We start from the raw sequence: 23453 nt of genomic DNA, 5'->3' as shown, positions 1-23453 counted from the left end.
AGCTACGTCATCCTTGTGCGGGTGCAGAGCCGCTAATGGTCATATCGTGATTCACAGTGCTGACCTCAATCAGCAGCTCTGAAGCCGCGCTCATAGAATCATTGCAAGCTCTCATCGCTGGTTCCTTTCTTCTGCCTCTCGGTACTCTACTGCAGACAGGAGCCAAAGATCAGAGCTGGTAATGACACTGGGAGGATAGCTACGTCATCCTTGTGCGGGTGCAGAGCCGCTAATGGTCATATCGTGATTCACAGTGCTGACCTCAATCAGCAGCTCTGAAGCCGCGCTCATAGAATCACTGCAAGCTCTCATCGCTGGTTCCTTTCTTCTGCCTCTCGGTACTCTACTGCAGACAGGAGCCAAAGATCAGAGCTGGTAATGACACTGGGAGGATAGCTACGTCATCCGTGTGCGGGTGCAGAGCCGCTAATGGTCATATCGTGATTCACAGTGCTGACCTCAATCAGCAGCTCTGAAGCCGCGCTCATAGAATCACTGCAAGCTCTCATCGCTGGTTCCTTTCTTCTGCCTCTCGGTACTCTACTGCAGACAGGAGCCAAAGATCAGAGCTGGTAATGACACTGGGAGGATAGCTACGTCATCCTTGTGCGGGTGCAGAGCCGCTAATGGTCATATCGTGATTCACAGTGCTGACCTCAATCAGCAGCTCTGAAGCCGCGCTCATAGAATCATTGCAAGCTCTCATCGCTGGTTCCTTTCTTCTGCCTCTCGGTACTCTACTACAGACAGGAGCCAAAGATCAGAGCTGGTAATGACACTGAGAGGATAGCTACGTCATCCTTGTGCGGGTGCAGAGCCGCTAATGGTCATATCGTGATTCACAGTGCTGACCTCAATCAGCAGCTCTGAAGCCGCGCTCATAGAATCATTGCAAGCTCTCATCGCTGGTTCCTTTCTTCTGCCTCTCGGTACTCTACTGCAGACAGGAGCCAAAGATCAGAGCTGGTAATGACACTGAGAGGATAGCTACGTCATCCTTGTGCGGGTGCAGAGCCGCTAATGGTCATATCATGATTCACAGTGCTGACCTCAATCAGCAGCTCTGAAGCCGCGCTCATAGAATCATTGCAAGCTCTCATCGCTGGTTCCTTTCTTCTGCCTCTCGGTACTCTACTGCAGACAGGAGCCAAAGATCAGAGCTGGTAATGACACTGGGAGGATAGCTACGTCATCCTTGTGCGGGTGCAGAGCCGCTAATGGTCATATCGTGATTCACAGTGCTGACCTCAATCAGCAGCTCTGAAGCCGCGCTCATAGAATCACTGCAAGCTCTCATCGCTGGTTCCTTTCTTCTGCCTCTCGGTACTCTACTGCAGACAGGAGCCAAAGATCAGAGCTGGTAATGACACTGAGAGGATAGCTACGTCATCCTTGTGCGGGTGCAGAGCCGCTAATGGTCATATCGTGATTCACAGTGCTGACCTCAATCAGCAGCTCTGAAGCCGCGCTCATAGAATCATTGCAAGCTCTCATCGCTGGTTCCTTTCTTCTGCCTCTCGGTACTCTACTGCAGACAGGAGCCAAAGATCAGAGCTGGTAATGACACTGAGAGGATAGCTACGTCATCCTTGTGCGGGTGCAGAGCCGCTAATGGTCATATCGTGATTCACAGTGCTGACCTCAATCAGCAGCTCTGCACCTTGCCAGCTCTCATCATCGTCTCCTGTCTACTGGAAAGCACCGAACCACATCCGCAGACAGGAGCCAACGATGAGAGACGGCAATAATATATGAGTGTGGCTGCAAGCAGAGTTCAGGCTGTGCTTGATTGATCGCTGTGAGGGGGAGTAACAGAGCACTGAGCCCTTTGGCTTCACCAAGGTCCCCTTATTTGCAGACAAAATATGTATTTTTATGCAAACTGACTTACAAGCAGCTACACTACAGGTATGATTTTTATATGGGCCAAGTCCGCTACATATCTGACTAAGGCCTGTTTCACACATCAGTTTTTCCTGTCAGTCTAAATCCGCCAAAATAGCGGAAAACGGATCCGCAGGCAGACTGACAGAGATGGGAGACAGCGGATCGGCGGATGTACGGATCATAAAACCAGACATGATTACCGGCATAGCCTCTTTGATTGTTCAAGTCTAAGGTGCCAGATAATCTGTGCCTATGGGATATAAATCCGGTGCTGTAAAAAAAACCAGAAAATCCTTATAATGTGTAGAAATGCATCAGAAGCTCGCTATGGATCATTAGAAGCGAAGACTGGAAATACAAGAAACACTTTTTGAAATCTTTATGCCAAGTTGTAACGAAATCTGCTTAAACAGACCCATAATGATCTTCAACCAGAATGATCTTTTAAGTTTCTGCTCCGTAGCAGTGTCTGTCATGCTGGATGTACATAACACTGCATCACATCAGTCAGGAAGATTCAAGGGACCATTCAATAATTTATATGACATTTCTAACCCAGAAAGAAACCTTACAAATTAATAGGCTGACAGATGTCTAATGAGATCGCACTGGTTCACAAAAATAGCTCTTATGTTTCCATAATACATCTCTTATATAATGAATATTTATATAGGTGACATTGCCCCCAGCGTGTCAGACTGGTTGGAATCACGGCGCCAGCTCTTGTGCAAGCGCAATCTGTTAACTCCTGCGCCACTAGAATGGAGGAAGAGGATCGCTTAGCTGCAAAAGTGTTTGACTGCAAAGTGGGCGACCATCGGTAGATTACAGAACATAGCGGCCACTTTTTGCATCTCTATTCAAGGGAACTTCACTCCCGGTTCAATAGGGAATGCCAATGAATCCTCACTTTAGGGTCTGGTTGCCTAAGTCCCAACCCCATAGAAGGTCTTTTAACACAGCCAGCCTTGCAACAAACAGGTCGTTTAGAAGATATGGAAATAGCATGCGGATTTTACTTATGAATGTGTGCAGGTAAAATCCACAGAAGACTACAAACAAGTAGATGAGATTTTACAAATGCATCACAGAAATTGAGATGAGCTGGGGATTTTTAAAATGGTGAACATGTTCTTCTCTTGTGCAGATTGCGCCGGCGCATTTCACAAAATTTTCAATGCACAGGGGGTAAAATCTGCAGCAAATTGCCAATGCAATATATGCAGAGTCAAAGTGGATTTGAACACTGATATGGATCGGAAACATCTCATGTGTTTAAAAATGTGTCTAAAATGTACAATTAGCTATAGAGAGGATGGGATCTGCAGTTGAAGAGGACGTGCAGTGATCAGATCCAAAAGATACAAAGTATTCATGAAAAAAAATGTGCCTTATGTGGGATTCATTACTATTTGACCGTAAAGAGAATGATGAATCAGAAAATGACTTTTCTGTTCTGTACAGGACACTTTTCAGCAGTCTCATTATCATCACAGACAGGATCGCAATGACAGGTAACACCTCTATACACAGCTGATAACACAGGATTCGCCATTCACAATAGTTATTAATCACAGCTTCCCCCTGCCCATCTTACCTTTGCACACGCAAATTAGATGCTTCAATTCAAAAGACAATATCTGAGTTAGTTATTGCTGCTAATGTACATGTAGATTTCAGGAAAGAACAGGAAGTAGGGGGTGGGGTCTTGAAAAGCCCTAGTGGATAGTGTGAAAACTAGAAGATCTTTTTTTATATAAATACTGATTATGAGTACTCAGCATGGGAAAGCATAAAACTTACGGTAGATTTTACTAAGATATATTAAAAATACTCAAAATCACGAAAACGGTCTAAGAGCAAGTAACACTTATGACAAACATTATATAGAATAGTGCCCACGACGACAACCGTGCAGATAAAAAATGGAGAGATCTCACCCGTGTTGCTAGAGACCAGTAATATAGGACCACTCTGGAGGAAGAGGAAGGGAATACCTTGGTCCCTATTGTCCCCTGTCGTGCCCCATGTGAATGACTCCCGCCCTAACAAGGGTAGTACCCAGGTGATGTCCTAATCGTAATGAACACCAAACATTCCCTAAATATTTTGGCCTTTTTGCAGTACTGCCCTTGTTAGGGCGGGAGTCATTCACATGATGCAGGATAGGGAGCAATAGTCAATAAGGTATTCCCTTCTTCATCTAGAGTGGTCCTATATTATTGATCTCTACGGACACGGGTGAGATCTCTCCCATTTTTTATCTGCACTGTTGTCGTCATGGACAATTTTTGATATAATGTTTGTCATAAATGTTTCTTGCTTTAAGACCGTTTTTGGGATGATCATGATATTAAAAATAAAATTAAAATAAGTTTTGTTTTTACTTTTAATTAAATGCAACATGAAAACAAAAAAATTAATCAATGGGTAAAGTTCTGATGACTCGTTCCCTTTAACAGAAAGTAAAAGGATGATAGCAACATGAGGGCAATCACACTGACAGGGACAAGATGAAGAAGAACATGTTGGTCACAAGCAACTTAAGACAAGATCAGGAGATCAAATTCCCAGTCTCCCTGTCTGTTTCTCAAGCCTGGAGGAAGAACTTTCTGAACTTTATAAACTTATGACACAGGATGAACTTATAATTTCGGTAACAGTGGATGAACTTATAATTTCGGTAACAGTCAATTTTTTGGGGAATAACAAAGGTATTCAATGGAAAAAGACTAATGTCCTATTAACACCAGACAAGTACTAACACTGGTTATTCTAAAGAAAGCGTAGAAAGTCGGAACATAAGCTCTTACACAGCATTGTGTGGCTGGTGTATTATCCTGGACAAAGAACACAATGACTGTGCTTTTCTCTATGTGAGCAATTAGCCTGCAAAATGCCACTTTCCAAAATCCTCAGCATGTTCTGTGGTCACGTGGAATCTCCAGGTACTTACAGTTACACCACACTTGACATTAATCAAAGAATCCCCATGGACCATCTGTATTATGCTCTTCAGCACAGACACAGCCAGTTCCCATGAGGAAGGGGTTATTCTATGAAATCAAAAGGAAAAAAAATTAAGTCTCTTTTTCTGGGTGTCATGTTGGCCATTGTTTCTCATCTCCCAGGATTAAGCTGCCGCCTTTGGCTCAGCAGGAATGGACTTAGCAGTCATGTCTAAGGGCGTCTCGTCATTCGGGTTCAAACTCGAATTTTAGAAAAGAGTCGCCTGGAAGAACGGAAGAAGAGGCAAGATGTGTCAAAGGCTGAAGAACAGAAGAGGCAAGATGTGTCAAAGGCTGAAGAACAGAAGAGGGAAGATGTAGCAAAGGCTGAAGAGCTTAAGAGGCACGATGTGGCAAAGGCTGAAGAACAGAAGAGGCAAGAAGTGGCAAAGGTTGAAGAACAGAAGAGGCAAGATGTGGCAAAGGCTAAAGAACAGAAGAGGCAAGATGTGGCAAAGGCTGAAGAACAGAAGAGGCAAGATGTGGCAAAGGCTGAAGAACAGAAGAGGTAAGTTTGTTCAAAGGCTGAAGAACAGAAGAGGCAAGATGTGGCAAAGGTTGAAGAACAGAAGAAGAGACAAGATCTGGCAAAGGCTGAATAACAGAATAGGCGAGATCTGGCAAAGACTGAAGAACAGAAGAGGCAAGATGTGGCAAAGGCTGAAGAACAGAAGAGGCAAGATGTGGCAAAGGCTGAAGAACAGAAGAGGTAAGTTGTGTCAAAGGCTGAAGAACAGAAGAGGCAAGATGTGGCAAAGGTTGAAGAACAGAAGAAGAGACAAGATCTGGCAAAGGCTGAATAACAGAATAGGCGAGATCTGGCAAAGACTGAAGAACAGAAGAGGCAAGATGTGGCAAAGGCTGAAGAACAGAAGAGGCAAATTGTGTCAAAGGCTGAAGAACAGAAGAGGGAAGATGTAGCAAAGGCTGAAAAACAGAAAAAGAGGCAAGATTTGGCAAAGGCTGGAGAACAGAAAAGGCAAGATGTGGCAAAGGCTGAAGAAAAGAAGAAGAGGCAAGATCTTGTAAAGGCTGAAGAACAGAAGAGGCAAGATCTGGCAAAGACTGACGAAAAGAAGAGGCAAGATGTGCCAAAGGCTGAAGAAACAAAGGAGGGTTCTCTTGCGATTACACTCAATCTAGGGATTGATAGGAGTCTAACTTTAAAGGGACGTAGGTAATTGCATGTTAGCTGAGATGAAACCAAGTGTAAGCATGCAAATAGAAGACGCACAGGAGCAGTGTAGCAATGGGATAGAACAGATTTTAATTTTTTGCTGGCAAATCTGGATTAATAAGTCTTGATTATAAACCAGACAGTGATGACAAAGATGAACTAAAGAAGCACTCCTCTCAACAAAGTTTTTATCCTCTTCATATATTGCAGTCATCATATTATATAGCACTGTGCACTTACAATTGCTCATTTTACCTTTCTAACCAAAAAATTATTCTCTTTTCTCTGCTCTATGTAGAAACAGGAAGTCTCTTCCCTGCATTTATCATCCCCCTTCATCTCCTCACCCAGCTGCTCCCTCCTCCCCCTGCCAGGGATTTTTGCAGTGACTCATGAGTCATGCAGGGAAGATTGACCTCCTGTTTCTACATGGAGCTTAGGAGAGTTCAAATCACCAGCTTTTAATCACGTGATATCATAGACCTAATGGAAAAGAGAAGAATGAGTCCAAGTGACTATGCATGGGAAACCACTCTCCTTTATATGGATGCTCATACAGATGCCCAACATGTGGCATGTTAATCTACATGCACCTACATCATGTCATGACAGGCCCTCCCTTACATAGACCCCACGACAACAGTCTTCAGAAATATGGCATCAGAGTAGATTTCCTCAAGTGCAGTATCACCTATCTAGAAGACTTACAACACTGACTTTTAAAAGTGAAAGCGCCACTTATCTCAGTGTAAAAATATATAAAAAAAAAACACACACCTTAGAAAAATGCAACAAAATGAACAATAAACAACTCAAATAACATTATCAACATCAATGTACTAGGAGCAAGACAAAGGCTATACTGCACATCCTTACATGGATGCTACAACCAGATTATTAAAGTTTCTTCATTTCTTATTTTATAAAATTCGACTACATATCGCAGAGATACAATTTTCAAAAATCCCCCCCCCAAAAAAAAGGTTGCTTCTTCTCCTGTTAAATGAAGCACTTAGGCCTTGATTCATCATTGCCTTTGTGCTTGTTTTTTGTCTAATTTTGTCTGTTTTGCATCATCTCCTGTTTGCATTCAATTCGCTAATCGATTTGCGCCTTTTTTAAAAGATTATTTTAAACCTCCTCGCTTTGTTTTTCTGTTTTCCGCTCTGTGGGCAGAGTTTAGTGACTACAGATGTTTTCATCCAATTTATCAATTGCGCCTTTTTAAAAAGTTAAAAAGTAGGGTGAAAAGCCACTTCAGTTACTCTGCCCCAGTGTAGTTTTATGCAAATTTTTCAAATGCTGTACCTTATTACAACATTTTTAAAAAGATGGTTAATAAAAAAAATGGTTAAAGCTAGAAAAAAAACTTTTTTCTGTTTACTTTCCGTCAAAGGTTAGTTAGAAAAAGGTTAATATCTCTACAACGGCAGCAAATTTTAACAAACAAAAGTTTGCAAAACTATCCGACAATATCCATTTATGAAGATGGGAATACAATTTTAAGGGGTTCATACATAGTTCATACACTAAGGCCTCCTTTTAGCTGATGCCTCCTAGATAAAGAGGGCACTATATTGGTAATAAGGTTATTAAGACATTGGAAATAATAAAAAGACGGCTTCAGTTATGGAAAACTATGCAAGATCTTGCAGTACCTTGCTGCTGACTCCACTGGGTAAGCAGAAGACATATTCCAGATGAAACACTATGGAGAATCCGGGGTCACCGACCATCTCCGGAAGGCGTATGCGGCTCCTTAGTACCAGGGCTTGAGTGGAGGAGCTGACAGGAGAACAAATGTTATTTTATGTCACTGTCTGAAGTCCAGGACAAGTGCGATACAGTGATTTACCGATGTTTTTCTGTAGCGATCGGGTGTTGAACATCCCCGGTGGAGACAACACTACAGCTAATCTATGTCTTATAGCAAAGGCCAAAGGGATTTCACAGTGTTATCGTACATTTAAAGGGAGGAAAAAAAAACAGACTGCCCTGCATTATAAGATTTTATGAGAGAAAGAGAGCGAGCAGAGAGAAAGAAAGAGAGAAAAAGCGAGCGAGAGAAAGCGAGCGAAAGAGAGGCAGAAAGAAAGAGCGAGAAAGAGAGAGGGAGAAAGAAAGAGAGAGAGCGAGAAAGAGAGAGAGAGAGAGAAAGAGAGCTATAAAACAAGAGCGAGAGAAAAGTATCGAAAGATAGAGAAAATAAAAAGAGATATACCGTAAATAGAGACAAAGAAAAAGAAACAAAGAGAAAAGATTATAAAATAGATATAAAAATATACACACCGTTTAAAGAGAGAGAGAAAGAAAGATGTAAAGAGAAATACTGTATATAAAAAGATATAAAAAAAGAAAAGGGATATATATATATATATATATATATATATATATATATATATATATATATATTGTGGTGCAGTGACCGTTGTGACAGCTAGGGGGCACTGTATGGGTCATGCACACAGGCACATCCATTGTCGCAATGGAGATAGGAAGGTAAATGACCGTTATGTATCCCAGGGTGGGTGGCCCTGGGATTGAAGCTTGCACGTGTGTTAATCAGCAGAGGTACTGCTGAGGTTTTTGTTACAGTGTATCAGGGAGAGCTTCCAGGTGGCGGGTGAGACCAGTCACCTACAAACCCACCCAGTGGTGTGGGTCTAAACACCCATAGTAAGCCTGTATATATATGTGTATGGCTGGGTGTCTGAAATAGGACATGCATTGAGGTCATAGCCATGTGATCCGGTGGGCGTGGCAACGCACCATATAAGGTGACCAGGGTAGGTCACATGAGAGTGATTGCCTGGATCTGATTAGTCTGTGTGGAAGGTCCTGGAAGGCCGGCTTGCTGGAAGAGGTGCTGCCTTCCTGAAGAGCACATGCGGAGGCGGCTGACGCGGGAAGGCCTGTGTATAATGGCCTGTGTGTGTGGGACAGTCCCAAGGAGGGAACGGACGTCCTGAATAAGAAGCAGCTAAGAGGTAACCCCAAACAGAGGAAAATAACTGTGAGGCTATAGAGCCTGATTACAGGACAAAGCACAGCCTGTGTGACCACAGGGCTGAGAGCGCAGAGCTCTACATGAACATTCTTCTGTTGTGATATAAGACTGTTGCTGTTTATGGTTTATGCTGCTTAATAAACTGATTTATGTGAAAAGCCTGTGCCGGACCTGGTTTATCTGCAGCCAAGTGAGTGTCCCCCAATACACTCAGTGAGTGCTACCTTACTATATATATAAATATATATATATATATATATATATATATATATATATATATATATATATATATATATAAAGCTCTGGCAAAAATTAAGAGACCACTGCACAGTTTTATAAACATCAGCTTCTCTACATGTCTGACAGCCATTCCATTCCAGCGTGAGTTGAAATCCGACCAGAATACACCTCATTCTACTTAATATGCTTCTGATTAGGTGAGCACCTGAACCAAATCTTATTTAACAAGGGACAGAATAAAAAACCATGCTGTGGTGTTCACAATCCTCTTGCAATAGGACAAGCTGGATGGCAAAACAAGTGCTAGTAATATCCCAAAAGTAATAGGAATGATAAATAAGTTTTACCCATAATAATAATAATAATTTTTATTTATATAGCGCCAACATATTCCGCAGCACTTTACAATTAAGCGGGCACATGTACAGACAATAAATTCAATACGAGTTAAGACAATTTAAACAGTGACATTAGGAGTGAGGTCCCTGCTCGCAAGCTTACAATCTACAAGGAAATGGGGGGGACACAGTAGGTGAAAAGTGCTTGGTATTTCAGGTCTGGCAATTATAATAAATAGGGATTTTCATATATAGCTGCATGATCCAGTCATCAGCCTGTGTGTTTAAGTGCAATAGTCAAGTATCAAGTGCAGTTATCGTGCGCATGGAGAGAGGAGACAGATGAATAGTAGGGTGCAGATTCAGAATAATATTTGGAAGGAGGGAACAGGGCAAAGTTAGTTTACTGAGTAGTTAGCTTTGCCCAACCATGCCAAAGGAGTTGAAAAGAAAAGTCTTGAGTGAGGAAAAGAAGGGCTCAATTCTGGCTTTACTAGCAGAGGGATGCAGTGAGCATCATGTTGCCTCCATCCTTAAAATTACTAGGACGGCAGTTCATTACAACAAGGTCAAGCAGCAGACATTGGGGACAACAAAGCTACAGACCGGCAGAGGGCGAAAACGACTCTCCACTGACCGGGATAACAATCATCTTATTCGAATGTCACTCAGCAACCACAGGAAGACATCAAGTGACCTAAAAAAAGGAATGGGAAATGGCAGCTGGGTTGAAGTGCACGGCAAGAACAGTTCGTAACAGGCTCCTAGAGGCAGGGTTCAATTCATGTAAAGCTAGAAAAAAGCCTTTCATCAATGAGAAGCAAAGGAGAGCCAGGCTGAAGTTTGCTAAAGACCATAAGGATTGGACCATAGAGGACTGGAGTAAGGTAATCTTCTCTGATGAGACTAATTTTCTAGCTTTACCCAACACCTGGTCGTCTAATGGTTAGTCCTAGACCTGGAGAGGCGTACAAGCCACAGTGTCTTGCACCCACTGTGAAATTTGGTGGAGGATCGGTGATGATCTGGAGATGCTTCAGCAAGGCTGGAATTGGACAGGTTAATCTTTGTGAAGGACGTATGAATCAAGCCGCATACAAGGTTATCCTGGAAAAACAGTTGATTCCTTCTGCTCAGGCAATGTTGCCCAACTCTGAAGACTGGTTTTCTAGCAGGACAATGTGCCATGCCACACAGCTAGGTCAATCAATGTGTGGATGAAGGACCACCACATCAAATCCCTGCCATGGGCAGCCCAATCTCCAGACCCGAATCCCATTGAAAACCTCTGGAATGTAATCAAGAGGAAGATGGATATTCACAAGCCATCAAACAAAGAAGAACTGCTTAAATTTCTGTACCAGGAGTGGCATAAGGTCACCCAAAAGCAGCGTGAAAGACTGGTGGAAAGCATGCCAAGATGCATGAAAGCTGTGATTAAAAATCATGGTTATTCCACAAAATATTGATTTCAGAACTCTTCCTGAGTTAAAACATTAGTATTGTTATTTCTAAATGATTATGAACTTGTTTTCTTAGCATTATTTGAGATCTACAAGCACTGCATTTTTTTGATATTTTGACCATTTCTCATTCTCTGAAAATAAATACAACTTTTAGTGCCTTTATTTAGAATAAAAGAACAATTTACATTTTACTCAAAAATATACCTATAAGGAGAAAAATAAGGCAAACTGAAAACTTTGCACAGTGGTCTCTTAATTTTTGCCAGAGCTGTATATTATATAATTATTTTTACACACACATATATATATATATATACATACACACACACACACACACACACACACACACACACACACATACAGAGGGAGAGCGAGAAAGAGTGAGAAAGAGAGCAAGCGTGAAAGAGAGAGCAAGAGAAAGAGAGCGTGATATAGAGAGTGCGAAAGAGAAAGAACGCAAAAGAGAGAAAAAGAGCGTGAAATACAGAGAGCGTGAAAGAGAGCACGACATAAGATAAATAGATAAACAATTTAAAAGGTAAGGTAAATTACATTTATGAGTTAAGACAAAATTCCCCTCTAATATCCTCACAGGGTGGAGGCGTCTTCTGTGCCAATTTTGGCCATTTCATGGGAAACCCATTGATCTGTATGTGAAGCCATGTGATGCTTCATTTCATTCTCATCCTGCAGTCTATCACTTTAAATCAGAGGGGGAGCTGTGACTGTCAAGGGCTTGTACATATCAAATAATCCCCTTAAAAGAAATTGCGCTCGTTCAAATAACTGCCAGCGTCAGAAAACTCTTCATCACAGGAGTGAAAGCACAGTCTAGACCCTAATGAATGGTAGACATTCCTCTATATGAGGATTCTGTGCTCCTTAAAGGGAATCTCCCACCAAATTTTTAATCTGAGAGCAGAATAATGTAAAGAGAGACCTGGATTCCAGGGATGTGTCACTTGCTGGGCTGCTTGCTGTAGTTTTGATAAAATCACTGTTTTATTAGCAGCAGATTATGCTTAAGGGACTCTTAAACCTGTTGCCATGTAGTCCTCCATATTCATGAGCTCTGTGTAACTCGGCCCCCACCACTGATTGGAAGCTTTCTGCCTATACACAGTGTACACATAAAGCTGCTAATCAGTGGTGTGGACGGTGTTATACAGAGCTCAGCATTCAGAGAACTAATATATCTGCAGCAGAGAAAACAGTTTTAATCAAATCTGCAGCAAGCAACCCAGTAAGTGATACATCACTGGAATTAGGATCTTTGCCCTTACATCAAGTGGCCCAAGATAAATGTCCCAGCGGGAGAAATCACACTGTATACACAGGATTAAGGTGGTAATTTCTTCCATACCTCTGGTTGTTGCTCTGCTTCATCTTCAGGCTTCGCATGGACGGTGTTCTCATTATCCTCGCTTCCGGAACCACAACTACAACTTGTGGCTGCTGCACAAACCCCCAACCATTATGGACCCCGATGTGTAGCCTCCGCTCTTGGATTACTACAGGCGTCCAGTCAATTGGGTGACCCTAAAGAAAAGTGAAATAGTCAGACTTTGAACTTTTCCCTAATTCCCTCGATCAGAATCTAATTATTAGGACCCTATTATATATAGTGAAGAGCTGCAGCAAGGACCATCCCAAACATCACAAGAACAGCCTCAATGAAAACCATATACTGCTTACATTTATTCTCCATTTACAGCGATAGTACCAGCTGACAAGACGTCTGAAACCAGAAAACCACTGAAAGTCACATATGCCATAAAAGTTTATAGCCAGGGCTTAAAGGGGCTGTTCTTCAAAAACAGTGCCACGTCTGTCCACAGGTTGTGTCAGGTATTGCAACTCAGCCCCTTTCATTTTAATAGAGTGGTGCAGCAGTACTAGGCACATCCTTTGATCAGGTGTGGCGCTGTATCTGGAAGAAAGCTGCCATGATTTTTCTGAATCAGTACAATGGCCCTTAGACCTGTCATGAGACTAGGTATCAAATGGCCATTCCTCATTGAAGGGGATTAAAAACTACAAACATTAATTAAATGTTGAAATGCACTAATCAAGGAATGGAAATAATTAGTTTAGACTTCCAGCTCTTGAAACAGCAAGAAACCCCTTTAAATTAATGAAATAGGCTGAAAAAAAGCATATATATAAGAGCTATTTTAGGGCTGTTGAAGACATACAGTGGTTTGCAAAAGTATTCACTCCCTTGGTTTTTTTTTTCCTATTTTATTACATTACAACCTGTGTTTAAATATTTTTGTAATCTGATTTGTGTGTGATGCAATCAGCACGAAACAGTCTAAGTTGGTGAAGTGAGAAAAACATAGGCATAAATTACATTTATGGGATCAAATAACTAAATATTGCCATGTGCATATGCACTGACACCTATTGCAAAGAAGCCCCTAAAAATGTTTGGTGCAAGCAATTCCCTTCATAAGTCCAATGCATAGCAACAGGACGTCCAGTGTCCCATGGTCTGTCAGTACATACACTTAACCTTTTCTAAAAGGCCACAGAAGGTACAACACCATTAACAAGAGGCACCACTAACCTAACACCATGAAGACAAAGGAAATCTCAAAACAAGTCAGGGTCAAAGTCGTGGAGAAGTACAAGTCAGGGTTGGGTTATAAAGAAAATCCCAGTCTCTGATGATTCCCTGGAGCAACATCAAATCCATTATCATCAAATGGAAAGAACATGGTACCACAACAAACTGGCCAAAAGAGGGCCGCCCACCAAAACTCTCAGCCCGGGCAAAGAGGGGAATTAATCAGAGGCAGCACAGAGACCAAAGGTAGCCCTGAAGGAGCTGCAGAGTTCCCAAGCAGAAACTGGAGAATCTGTCCATATGACCAAAATAAGCTGTACACCCCATAGAGGTGGCCTTTATGGAAGAATGGGCAGAAAAAAAGCTTTCACCTACATACAAAAATTATAAGGCTCGTTTTAAGTTTGCCACAAGACATGTGGGAGACTCCCCAAACGTATGGAGGAAGGTGGTGTGGTAAGATGAGACAAAAATTGAACTTTTTTGGCCACCAAGGTAAACGCTATGACTGATGCCAAATCAACACAGTTCATCACCCTAAGAACATCATACCCACAGTGAAACATGGTGATGGCAGCATCATGATGTGGGGATGTTTTTCGGCAGCAAGGGCAAGGAAAATGGTCCGAGTTGTGGGGAAGATGAATGGTGCAAAATACAGGTACATTCTTGAGGAAAACCTGTTTCTGTCTGTCAGTGATTTGATTTGAGACTAAGGAAGGTTCACCTTCTAACAAGACAATGCATACTGCTAAAGCAAAACTCTAGTGGTGTAAGGGGAAACGTGTAAACGTTTTGGAGTGGTCTAGTCAAAGCCGAGAACTCAATCCAATTAATCCAATTGAGAATCTGTGGTCAGGCTCGAAGATTGCTGTTCACCAGAGGAAACCATCTAAATTGAAGGAGTTGGAACAGATTTGCCTTGATGAAAGGGCAAAAATCCCAATGGCAAGATGTGGAAAGCTCATAGAGACTTATCCACAGCGAATTGCTGCAAAAGGAGGCTCTACAAAGTACTGACCTTAGGGAGGGGTGAATAATTAAGCACACTTAAGTTTTCAGTTATTTTGTTTTAGGTGTTGTTTGCTTCACAAAAAAAAAAACCAAATGTTCACAGTTGAAGGGATATTCTTACATGAACTGATGCAATCCCTGATGCAGAATTTTATAGTTATTCTGATAAGGATTTTCAAAGTATGTACACCAGCCTTATCAGGTCTAAGAAATATATTTGATAATGTATGCTGTTTGCATTGTTTGGTGACCAACTTTCTTACAGGAAAAGATAAATTAATGATTTAAGAATAAGGTATATATAACCAAATGTTTTCTCTACCATTTTACTTATGAAAAGGAACCTGTCAGCAGGATTTTCCCCTACACAAACCATTTATTGACGGTTCTCAAACCAGTTCGGTTCTCCATTACTGAGAAATTGGAATTTAAATTCCCTTAATATGAAAATGAGGCTGAAGGACTATGGTAGATCTGAAGCCTCTGTCACTCAAGCTCTATTACCCACCCGGCGCCGCCTCTTCCTGCTTGACTGAAAGCCTCTATGCTGCATGACTTCAGGCAAAGAAATGGTCAGCCAAACAGGAGGGGACGATGTGCAGAGAATAGAGATGGAGTGACAGAGGCTTCATATCTACCATAGCTATTCAGCCTCATTTATATATCAATTCAAATGCTGATTTTCCAGTAATGGAAGAACGGACTGGACATGTACAGTGGATAAAAAAAGTGTTTAGTCAGCCACCAATTGTGCAAGTTCTCCCACTTAAAAAGATGAGAGAGGCCTGTAATTGACATCATAGGTAGACCACAACTATGATAGTCAAAATGAGAAAACAAATCCAGAAAATCACCTTGTCTGATTTGGCAAGATTTGTTTTGCAAATTATGGTGGAAAATCAGTATTTGGTCACCTAAAAACATGCAAGATTTCTGGCTCTCACAGACCTGTAACTTCTTCTTTAAGAGGCTCCTCTTTCCTCCACTCATTACCTGTAGTAATGGCACCTGTTTAAACTTGTTATCAGTATAAAAGACACCTGTCCACAACCTCAAACAGTCACACTCCAAACTCCACTATGGTGAAGACCAAAGAGCTGTCGAAGGATACTAGAAACAAAATTGTAGCCTTGCACCAGGCTGGGATGACTGAATCTGCAATAGGCAAGCAGCTTGGTGTGATGAAATCAACTGTGGGAGCAACAATAAGAAAATGGAAGACATATAAGACCACTGATAATCTCCCTCGATCTGGGGCTCCACGCAAGATCTCACCCCGTGGGGTCAAAATGATCACAAGAATGGTGAGCAAAAATCCCAGAACCACACGGGGGGACTTAATGAATGACCTGCATAGAGCTGGGACCACCGTAACAAAGTCTACCATCAGTAACACACTACGCCACCAGGGACTGAGATCCTGCTGTGCAAAACGTGCCCTTCTGCTTAAGCCAGTACATGTCTGGCCCCGTCTGAAGCTTGCTAGAGAGCAATTAGATTATCCAGAAGAGTATTAGGAGAACATCATATGGTCTGATGAAACAAAAGTAGAACTGTTTGGTAGAAACAAAACTTGTCGTGTTTGGAGGAGACAGAATGCTGAGGTGCATCCAAAGAACACCATACCAACTGTGAAGCATGGGGGTGGCAAAATCATGCTGTGGGGGAGTTTCTCTGCAAAAGGACCAGGACGACAGATCCGTGTACATGAAAGAATGAATGGGGCCATGTATCATGAGATTTTGAGTGCAAACCTCCTTTCATCAGTAATGACATTGAAGATGAAACGTGGATGGGTCTTTTCAGCATGGCAATGAAGGCGTGGCTTCGTAAGAAGCATATGAAGGTCCTGGAGTAGCCTAGCCAGTCTCCAGATATCAACCCCATAGAAAACTTTTGGAGGGATTTGAAAGTCCGTGTTGCCCAGCGACAGGCTCAAAACATCACTGCTCTAGAGAAGATCTGCACCAACAGTGTGTGCCAACCTTGTGAAGACTTACAGAAAACATTTGAACTCTGTCATTGCCAACAAAGGATATATAACTAAGTATTGAGATGAACTTTTGTTAATAACCAAATACTTATTTTCCACCATAATGTGCAAAATAAATCTTGCCAAATCAGACAATGTGATTTTCTGGATTTGTTTTGTCATTTTGACTCTCATAGTTGTGGTCTACCTATGATGTCAGTTACAGGCCTCTCTCATCTTTTTAAGTGGGAGATCTTGCACAATTGGTGGCTGACTAAATACTTTTTTTTCCCCACTGTAAAAGTATTGCTGGACTTTGAAAAGCTACATGCACATATAAATGATTTGGATGGATTCCCTTTAAATTTTACTAATATTTTAAAACTTTTTGCATAAAATAATAAAGCTATAAAATTTTTGCTTTCTATTCGCAAACGGGAAAAAAATGGTCCTAATCCAGAGAGATTATTTGAGACTGCAGACTTTTCATTTTAGACCGGACAACCCCTTTAAAGATATTCATGAAATGATTTTCTTTTCTCAGATACCATAGTAGCAGCCTTGGAAGGGTTTCAGACAGCTCAGAATTGTGAAAGCGTATCACGTATTGTGTCAGTCTACATGTGTTCTTGTCTGATTTTCACATCAGATTAACTTAAGCCTGCAAAATAAATAAAAAATACAATCCTGAAACACTATCTTTTATTATTGATATACTGAATGCCGGCAGCAAAACTAAAAAAAAAATTTAAGCACATAAAGCCCAGCACAGATCATTTAAGTGGTATTTTAACCCACTTTGTTCTTGCCGCGCCTGCAATCTAATGGCGGGAGTGTGGATTTGTGTGCACGAGTCCGTAGGGGAGCCGATATCCATACAAGCATAGACAGTAACGCCATTTCTTGTATCTGACCTATAGATAGGGTGGTAATTGGGGCAGACAGGCAGGATCACATGAAGGCAGTAATTACAGGAAAAAAAAATATCATAAGCCACCATACCATTAGAATGAATGGCGGCAGCGGTCATGCGATTTACCCATGTAACAAGCTCCTCGGGTGCGTCTTTTTCTGCGCATGTGCAGACACAGGCTGTAAATTTCCTGTATTTGCCAATGTGCTGGAGACTTGTAGTCCACGTGGTAGCCATGGGCATCAGGGGGCTTCAATTTGGGTACCAAGGTCAGAATGCCCCATTTTAGCATTAGATTTGGCATTTCAGGTTTTGGCCTTTCTGAAACTTGGGCAGAAAGTGGCCAACTCTTTTAAAGGGAAACTAATCAGAAAACGACCTACTGTTTAAATCAAATGTTGAATGTATTTTTCTTTTTTTAATTTCCATATCACAATCTGTTATTAAAAAAAAATTAAATCTTGCAATTTTCACGGTGGGGCTTTTTTAGACACCTTCCTGTAGTTTCAGGAAACAACACATGTACATAGTCACAATTAACAGACTCTAACAGTATCCTTTATATTGAAGCACTTAATTAACTAAGTGCAAAGGTTATAGTAAAGGGAAGAGTATCAGCTGTTGTATCACCTATTGTGATTGGTGGATCCTATGTCATCAGCTGTGTAGAGAAGTGTTACCCATCATTGTAATCCTGCCTCTAATGATACTGCTGGAAACTGTCCCTGAAAGGACACAGTCTAAAAAAGTCTCAGTGGCCTGTATGAAAATTACAAAATTTATCTATTTTGTCTTTTTTTTAAAATAAAATTTGTGATATGAAAAAAAACTGCGAACATTTTTTTAAAAAATACACGCAACACAAAAACCTGATTTAAACAATACATCATTTTCTGATGACAGTGTTAAAAGATAAAAAGCACAGATTGCCATTCAGGGACAAAAATCTTACAAAACAATGTGAGCTGGCCCAATTCCAAGGTGTGTATGGCTCTTTCCATTGTAAACGCAACTGCCATAAACTACGCTGGAGAGAGTCTTATGAAGAAGCGGCCATTCTCCTAAAATGTATGGGAGTGCACAGAGGTATCCGAGTGACACTCCTCTTTTCTTCTACTTGAAAACAACATACATGCAGGAAAGCATGTCAGTGACCTGACAGGGGGCAACACAAAACTTCATCAAGGACGGGTTGTGGCTCAAGATTCGCAAGTTGAGCTCCCAGGGCACAGAAGTAGCATACCATCACCATTACCTTAGAGAAACGATCATTATTGACCAGAGATATTAGTTCTTCTTCAAACTTCTCCAAGGATGGATACAGGACAAGACACAGTTTATCCAGGTGACATGTTGCTGTCCTCTGTAAGTGAGGCTTCTTTAAAGAGTCAGCTTAAAAATTAGAAATAAAGGTTTGTTAATTGTCAGTAATTATTAGACATGGAAATACAACCTGCATCACAGGATGTTGATTACATGACAACAGACAGCAGTTACTCATCTGATCAAAGAGACTTTCCATAAAATCCAATATATTGTACCAGAACTTTTCAAACCAGAAACCGACCAACAGTGAATGTCTACCATGGAACACTTTTTTTTTTAAAAGGTTTATTTCATTCTCGTGAATTGTTTGTACAACACTAGCATTTATGACCACTGGGACATCATGTGATCCTGAGACTGGAGGGTCCACAATGCCATTTGTTTCCTTAATAGGTACACCATAGGCTTCTGTGTAGGAATAACAAGGAAGCTGATCCCTCTATTCTCGGGATTGGTGGAGGGCCCAGAAATTGGATCAAAAAGGGAAAGTATATCTTAGAGATCCTTCACAATGCCATCCCAGAGATATTCCATTACTTCACAAAATGAAAATGCAATCTCTCGCATCAGTGGTATCCGGGCAGAAGGACAATTCACGTGCAACAATTGATGCACCAGGTAGATGGAAACGATCCTATAGGAATTGGAATCTATGGGATCAGTTCTGATATCTGCTTCCCTCCAGTTTTTCTGTACCACACAAGATGTAAGAGGCACCTGAGGGCCACACGATTGGAAACAAAACCTTAAAAGAGAATTCCCATAACCCTTATATTTAGGGAATACTCACAGGACGTTCCCAAAAAGTAGAGTTGATGTGGGTCCCACCAATGGGTCCTGCATCACTGTCAGTGGAGAGGTGGTCAGCACTGCCATACAAATCAATGGGAATTATAACCACCTCCCCCCAGACAGTAGTGTACATCGAGGCCTCGTTCTAGATGTAGATACAGGTCACAGTGATGGGACATCTACTATTAGGATATCTAGTGGATATGCCATAAATGCACAAGGCGTGAATGGTTTAAAAATTTTGCACAGCTTTAGATTGTGAACTCCTCTGGGGCGGGAACTTACAACATTCTGGTGCTATATATATTTCTTATGCTTACAAAGTGCGAACATGTTCTGCAGTGTCGTACAGAAACAGTCAGCACACTCGACAGATCAACAGCTATCATTTGGCCAAGGTTAGGGAGAGAAATGGGGAATTATCTTGCAGGAGCAGCATGATGTAGTGTCAGGGACCCTGATTCCAGAGATATGTCACTTACTGGGCTGCTTGATGCAGATCTACCAATCTTCTGAATGCTGAGCTGTGTATAACTCTACCCCCACCACCGATTGATAGCTTTATGCTTATGCACAGTGGACATGGAAAGCTGCCAATCTGTGGTGGGGACGGGGGTTATATGGAGCAGGAGACAACTAGTCCTCTAAGAATAATCTTCTGCTCATAAAAATGATTTTATCATAAGTACAACAAGCAGCCGAGTAGGTGACACATTTCTGAGTCTTTGCCTGTCATGCATCTGGGTTCAAACCCTTGATTCTGTGCTTTGTGGTCGGCCTTTCTATGCGCTGAGCCACAGCAGTTACACCTTTTTTCGGAGTGTCCTGATTATAGTTTTTTTTTTAGTTTAACAGGTGTTTTCATTTACTCATTTATCTGTCCTATCACTGTTCGGGTGCAGCTATATATACACTTTCTCCCTGCTGGTATATCCTGCTGGTGATAGTCTCATTTGGATGTCCAGCCATTTTGCTGTAGTTTAAGCCAGTCACTGAAAGACCAGCTAGGATTTATCTCTCTGCTGATTATGCCATTCACACTGCACCATCTTCTGTTTCTTGTTTAGGAAGTAGGAAGCATACTCTCTAGGAGTATGTACCTTATCTTTTAATTTTCAATTTCTTGGTTTGTTTTAACTCACTCTGGGATCTCTTTCTATCTCAGCACAACTTTCCTTCTATAGGTAATTTGCACTCTGCTCTGCCCTCCAGTTACTTAGAAAGAACATGGTGCAGTCGACGGCTTTTCAGGCAGCATTGGTCCAAGCTGCCATAATTTAGTCTGTGGTTATGAACATTCCAGCCCAGGTAGGAACCACTAGGGACTGCAGGGGTCAGAATTTCTAATCTGTAAAAGAATCACCATGATCAGTTGCAGTTTTTTAGTGTTTTAACTATTTTCCCGTGTGAGTTGTTACACAATCATAACACTGCCTCTAAACTACGTTGCGCTCTAAACCTTATGACAGATCCCTTTTAAGTTCAAACTGTCCTATCATTTTCTCTCCGACAGCATCTGTGTTCGCAGATGGGCTGCTACTGCCAAAATTAACGTGAACATATTATTTCATAGGAAGCCTATTAACCTATTGGCATGCTTTTGGAGACCACAGAGGAAACCCACTCAAACTGAGGGAGCACATATGAACTCCATGATGCTCGATTCTAGCCCTGGTTAGAATCGAACCCAGGACCTTTACACTGTAAGAAACAGTGCTAACCATTGATAATGGATGGGTAACACATTTTGACAAGTAAGATTCCACCTGTCGTGTATCAGCGGCTAAAAACTAATGTATAAAAGTGATTGGTATGGATGAAAGCAACCCAGATTCTCAATTCTGCACACACGAGTTTCTTCTTTTCTACATGGCTGGGTATTAAACCACCTTTTATTCCATCACTTTGAATGTAACACTAGAATTTGTATGGATTTAGGAAGGTCTGTGGGGGACGGCTGGTGTTCTCACAGTACAATGACCATGAACATAATAAGAGTGGGACAATGAGAAACCAAATCACGGCTCAGGCTCAAAGCCAAGGAACCTTTCATCCGAGCATCTGCATTCCTTATTACGCTAATTTAAGCAGCGTGTTCCATCCAACTTCTATACACAGGTGAAGGAACGCCGGCCCGGCACTATGTACCGCTGTCATTAATAAAATATGGCCCATTGCACAAACATGCATGTTAATTGTGTTTTCCTTGTTTGTTGCTTTTCTGTAGTAAATGTGTCTGTAGGAAGAAATAAATGCGTTTCTATTGTAAATCTGTCTATGGAGGCTTGGCTGTGGATATATGGCGCTGGTGCTGTTGTTTGCAGATCTGGGAAGGGACGGAACCGCTGCTCCCCTCTGATGTAGGAAATGTCAGAGCAGCTGTGTGCGTGTCCAGACTGCTCATTTATATTCCCCCATCACTTGTTTTACAATAAAAACTGCAGAAATGGTTCAGGTTTTTTTTCAGTTCTCATATTCAACTGCTTACATGCATGGATACCCCGAAATGACTCCGGGTGCCAGAACAGTAGTGTTATTACATGGAGAATTAGTGGAACATCACAGATACTAATGTAAAAGTTCTTCTTATAGAAGAATAAGACTAGATAGTTACCATATACTATAGAGGCAGTAAAACGATTGTACACAGTAACAGTGATATACATAGGGGCAGTAATATAGTAGTTATATTCTTGCAAATAGTAGCAGTATTATAGTCAATATATTCTTGTACATAGGGGCAGTAACAAAAGTGTACACAGTAGCAGTTATATACATATGAGCAGTATTATAGTAGTGTAGGATTTTATACTCACTGTGATGCGGTTGAGGTAGGCACGGGAAATGGTTTCATGAAAAATATCCTGGCAGGATTATTAAGACTGCATAAACCGCCCAGGTAACCAAACAAAAGAGCAGCCTTTTCATCACAAAGTGAAAACACCATACAATATTGCAGGTCCCCCAGCTCAGGATAGTGTCTCGTTCTTTAGGCCTTGACACAGACCACCACACAGGGGATCCGCACATCTTCACACTGAATGAGACACTCAGTCTCCATTTTATCTGCCAAACCACATCCCTGGGGTGGTAGTATGTGAGCAGTCATTACACCCATCTCCTTTGGCTGCTCTTAAAACCCAGCCCTGGAAAGGCCTAATAACTCTCTCAGCACTATATGTGCTGGAACATGCTTTTCGAGCTCACATCACCGAAGCTACCAACGGCAATGATACATATCTCCCCTCAAGGACCACTCCGGCGACCATCTTACTCACCCCCTGTCCAAAGCCTGGGGGCTTGGTACCTTCTACCATCAAACAGTGGACTCTCGACAATCTTGTCACTTGGGTATTGTTCACCTTCTTCTCCCCTATCCACATCAGTGGGGCATGGTCTGACACTATTTTGAACTTCCTGCCTAAGATGTAGTAACTTTGAGTGTCCAATGCCCACTTGACGGCTAAACAATCTTTCTCCACTATGGAGTAATTCTTCTCGCAGGACGACAACGTCCGACTCAGATACTTTAAGGGGTGCTCTTCCCCATTCACCCCTTGTGATAAGACAGTGCCCAGATCAACATCTGACGTATCCGTCTGGACCACAAACTCCTTGGAGAAATCCAGTGCCACGAGCATTGGCTGTTTACATAGGGCTAGCTTCAATATCTGGAAGGCCGTCTAAGCTTCTTGAGCTCACTTAGCCATAGTCGACTTTGACTTTTTAAGGGGTTCCGTCAGA

The 23453-nt window shown here is 41.7% G+C and overlaps 1 protein-coding gene across 2 annotated transcripts in view; it reads right to left on the bottom strand.

Moving 5' to 3' along the window:
* NPHP4 (nephrocystin 4) overlaps positions 1–23453 on the bottom strand; it is a 331710-nt gene that overhangs the window by 184820 nt on the left and 123437 nt on the right. For both annotated transcript variants that reach the window (XM_073561791.1, XM_073561792.1), the window contains 3 exons: positions 18847–18983; positions 12487–12662; positions 7731–7857 (listed from right to left, as the gene is read on the bottom strand). In XM_073561791.1, the coding sequence (XP_073417892.1) occupies positions 7731–7857; positions 12487–12662; positions 18847–18983 (440 nt within the window). The remainder of the gene's footprint in view (positions 1–7730; positions 7858–12486; positions 12663–18846; positions 18984–23453) is intronic.

The sequence above is a fragment of the Dendrobates tinctorius genome, unplaced genomic scaffold (assembly GCF_039654945.1).
Source record: "Dendrobates tinctorius isolate UK_male_01 unplaced genomic scaffold, ASM3965494v1 ptg000326l, whole genome shotgun sequence".
Taxonomy (NCBI): domain Eukaryota; kingdom Metazoa; phylum Chordata; class Amphibia; order Anura; family Dendrobatidae; genus Dendrobates; species Dendrobates tinctorius.
The sequence above is the reverse complement of the archived record's forward strand: the minus strand, read 5'-3'. Positions and strand labels throughout refer to the sequence as shown.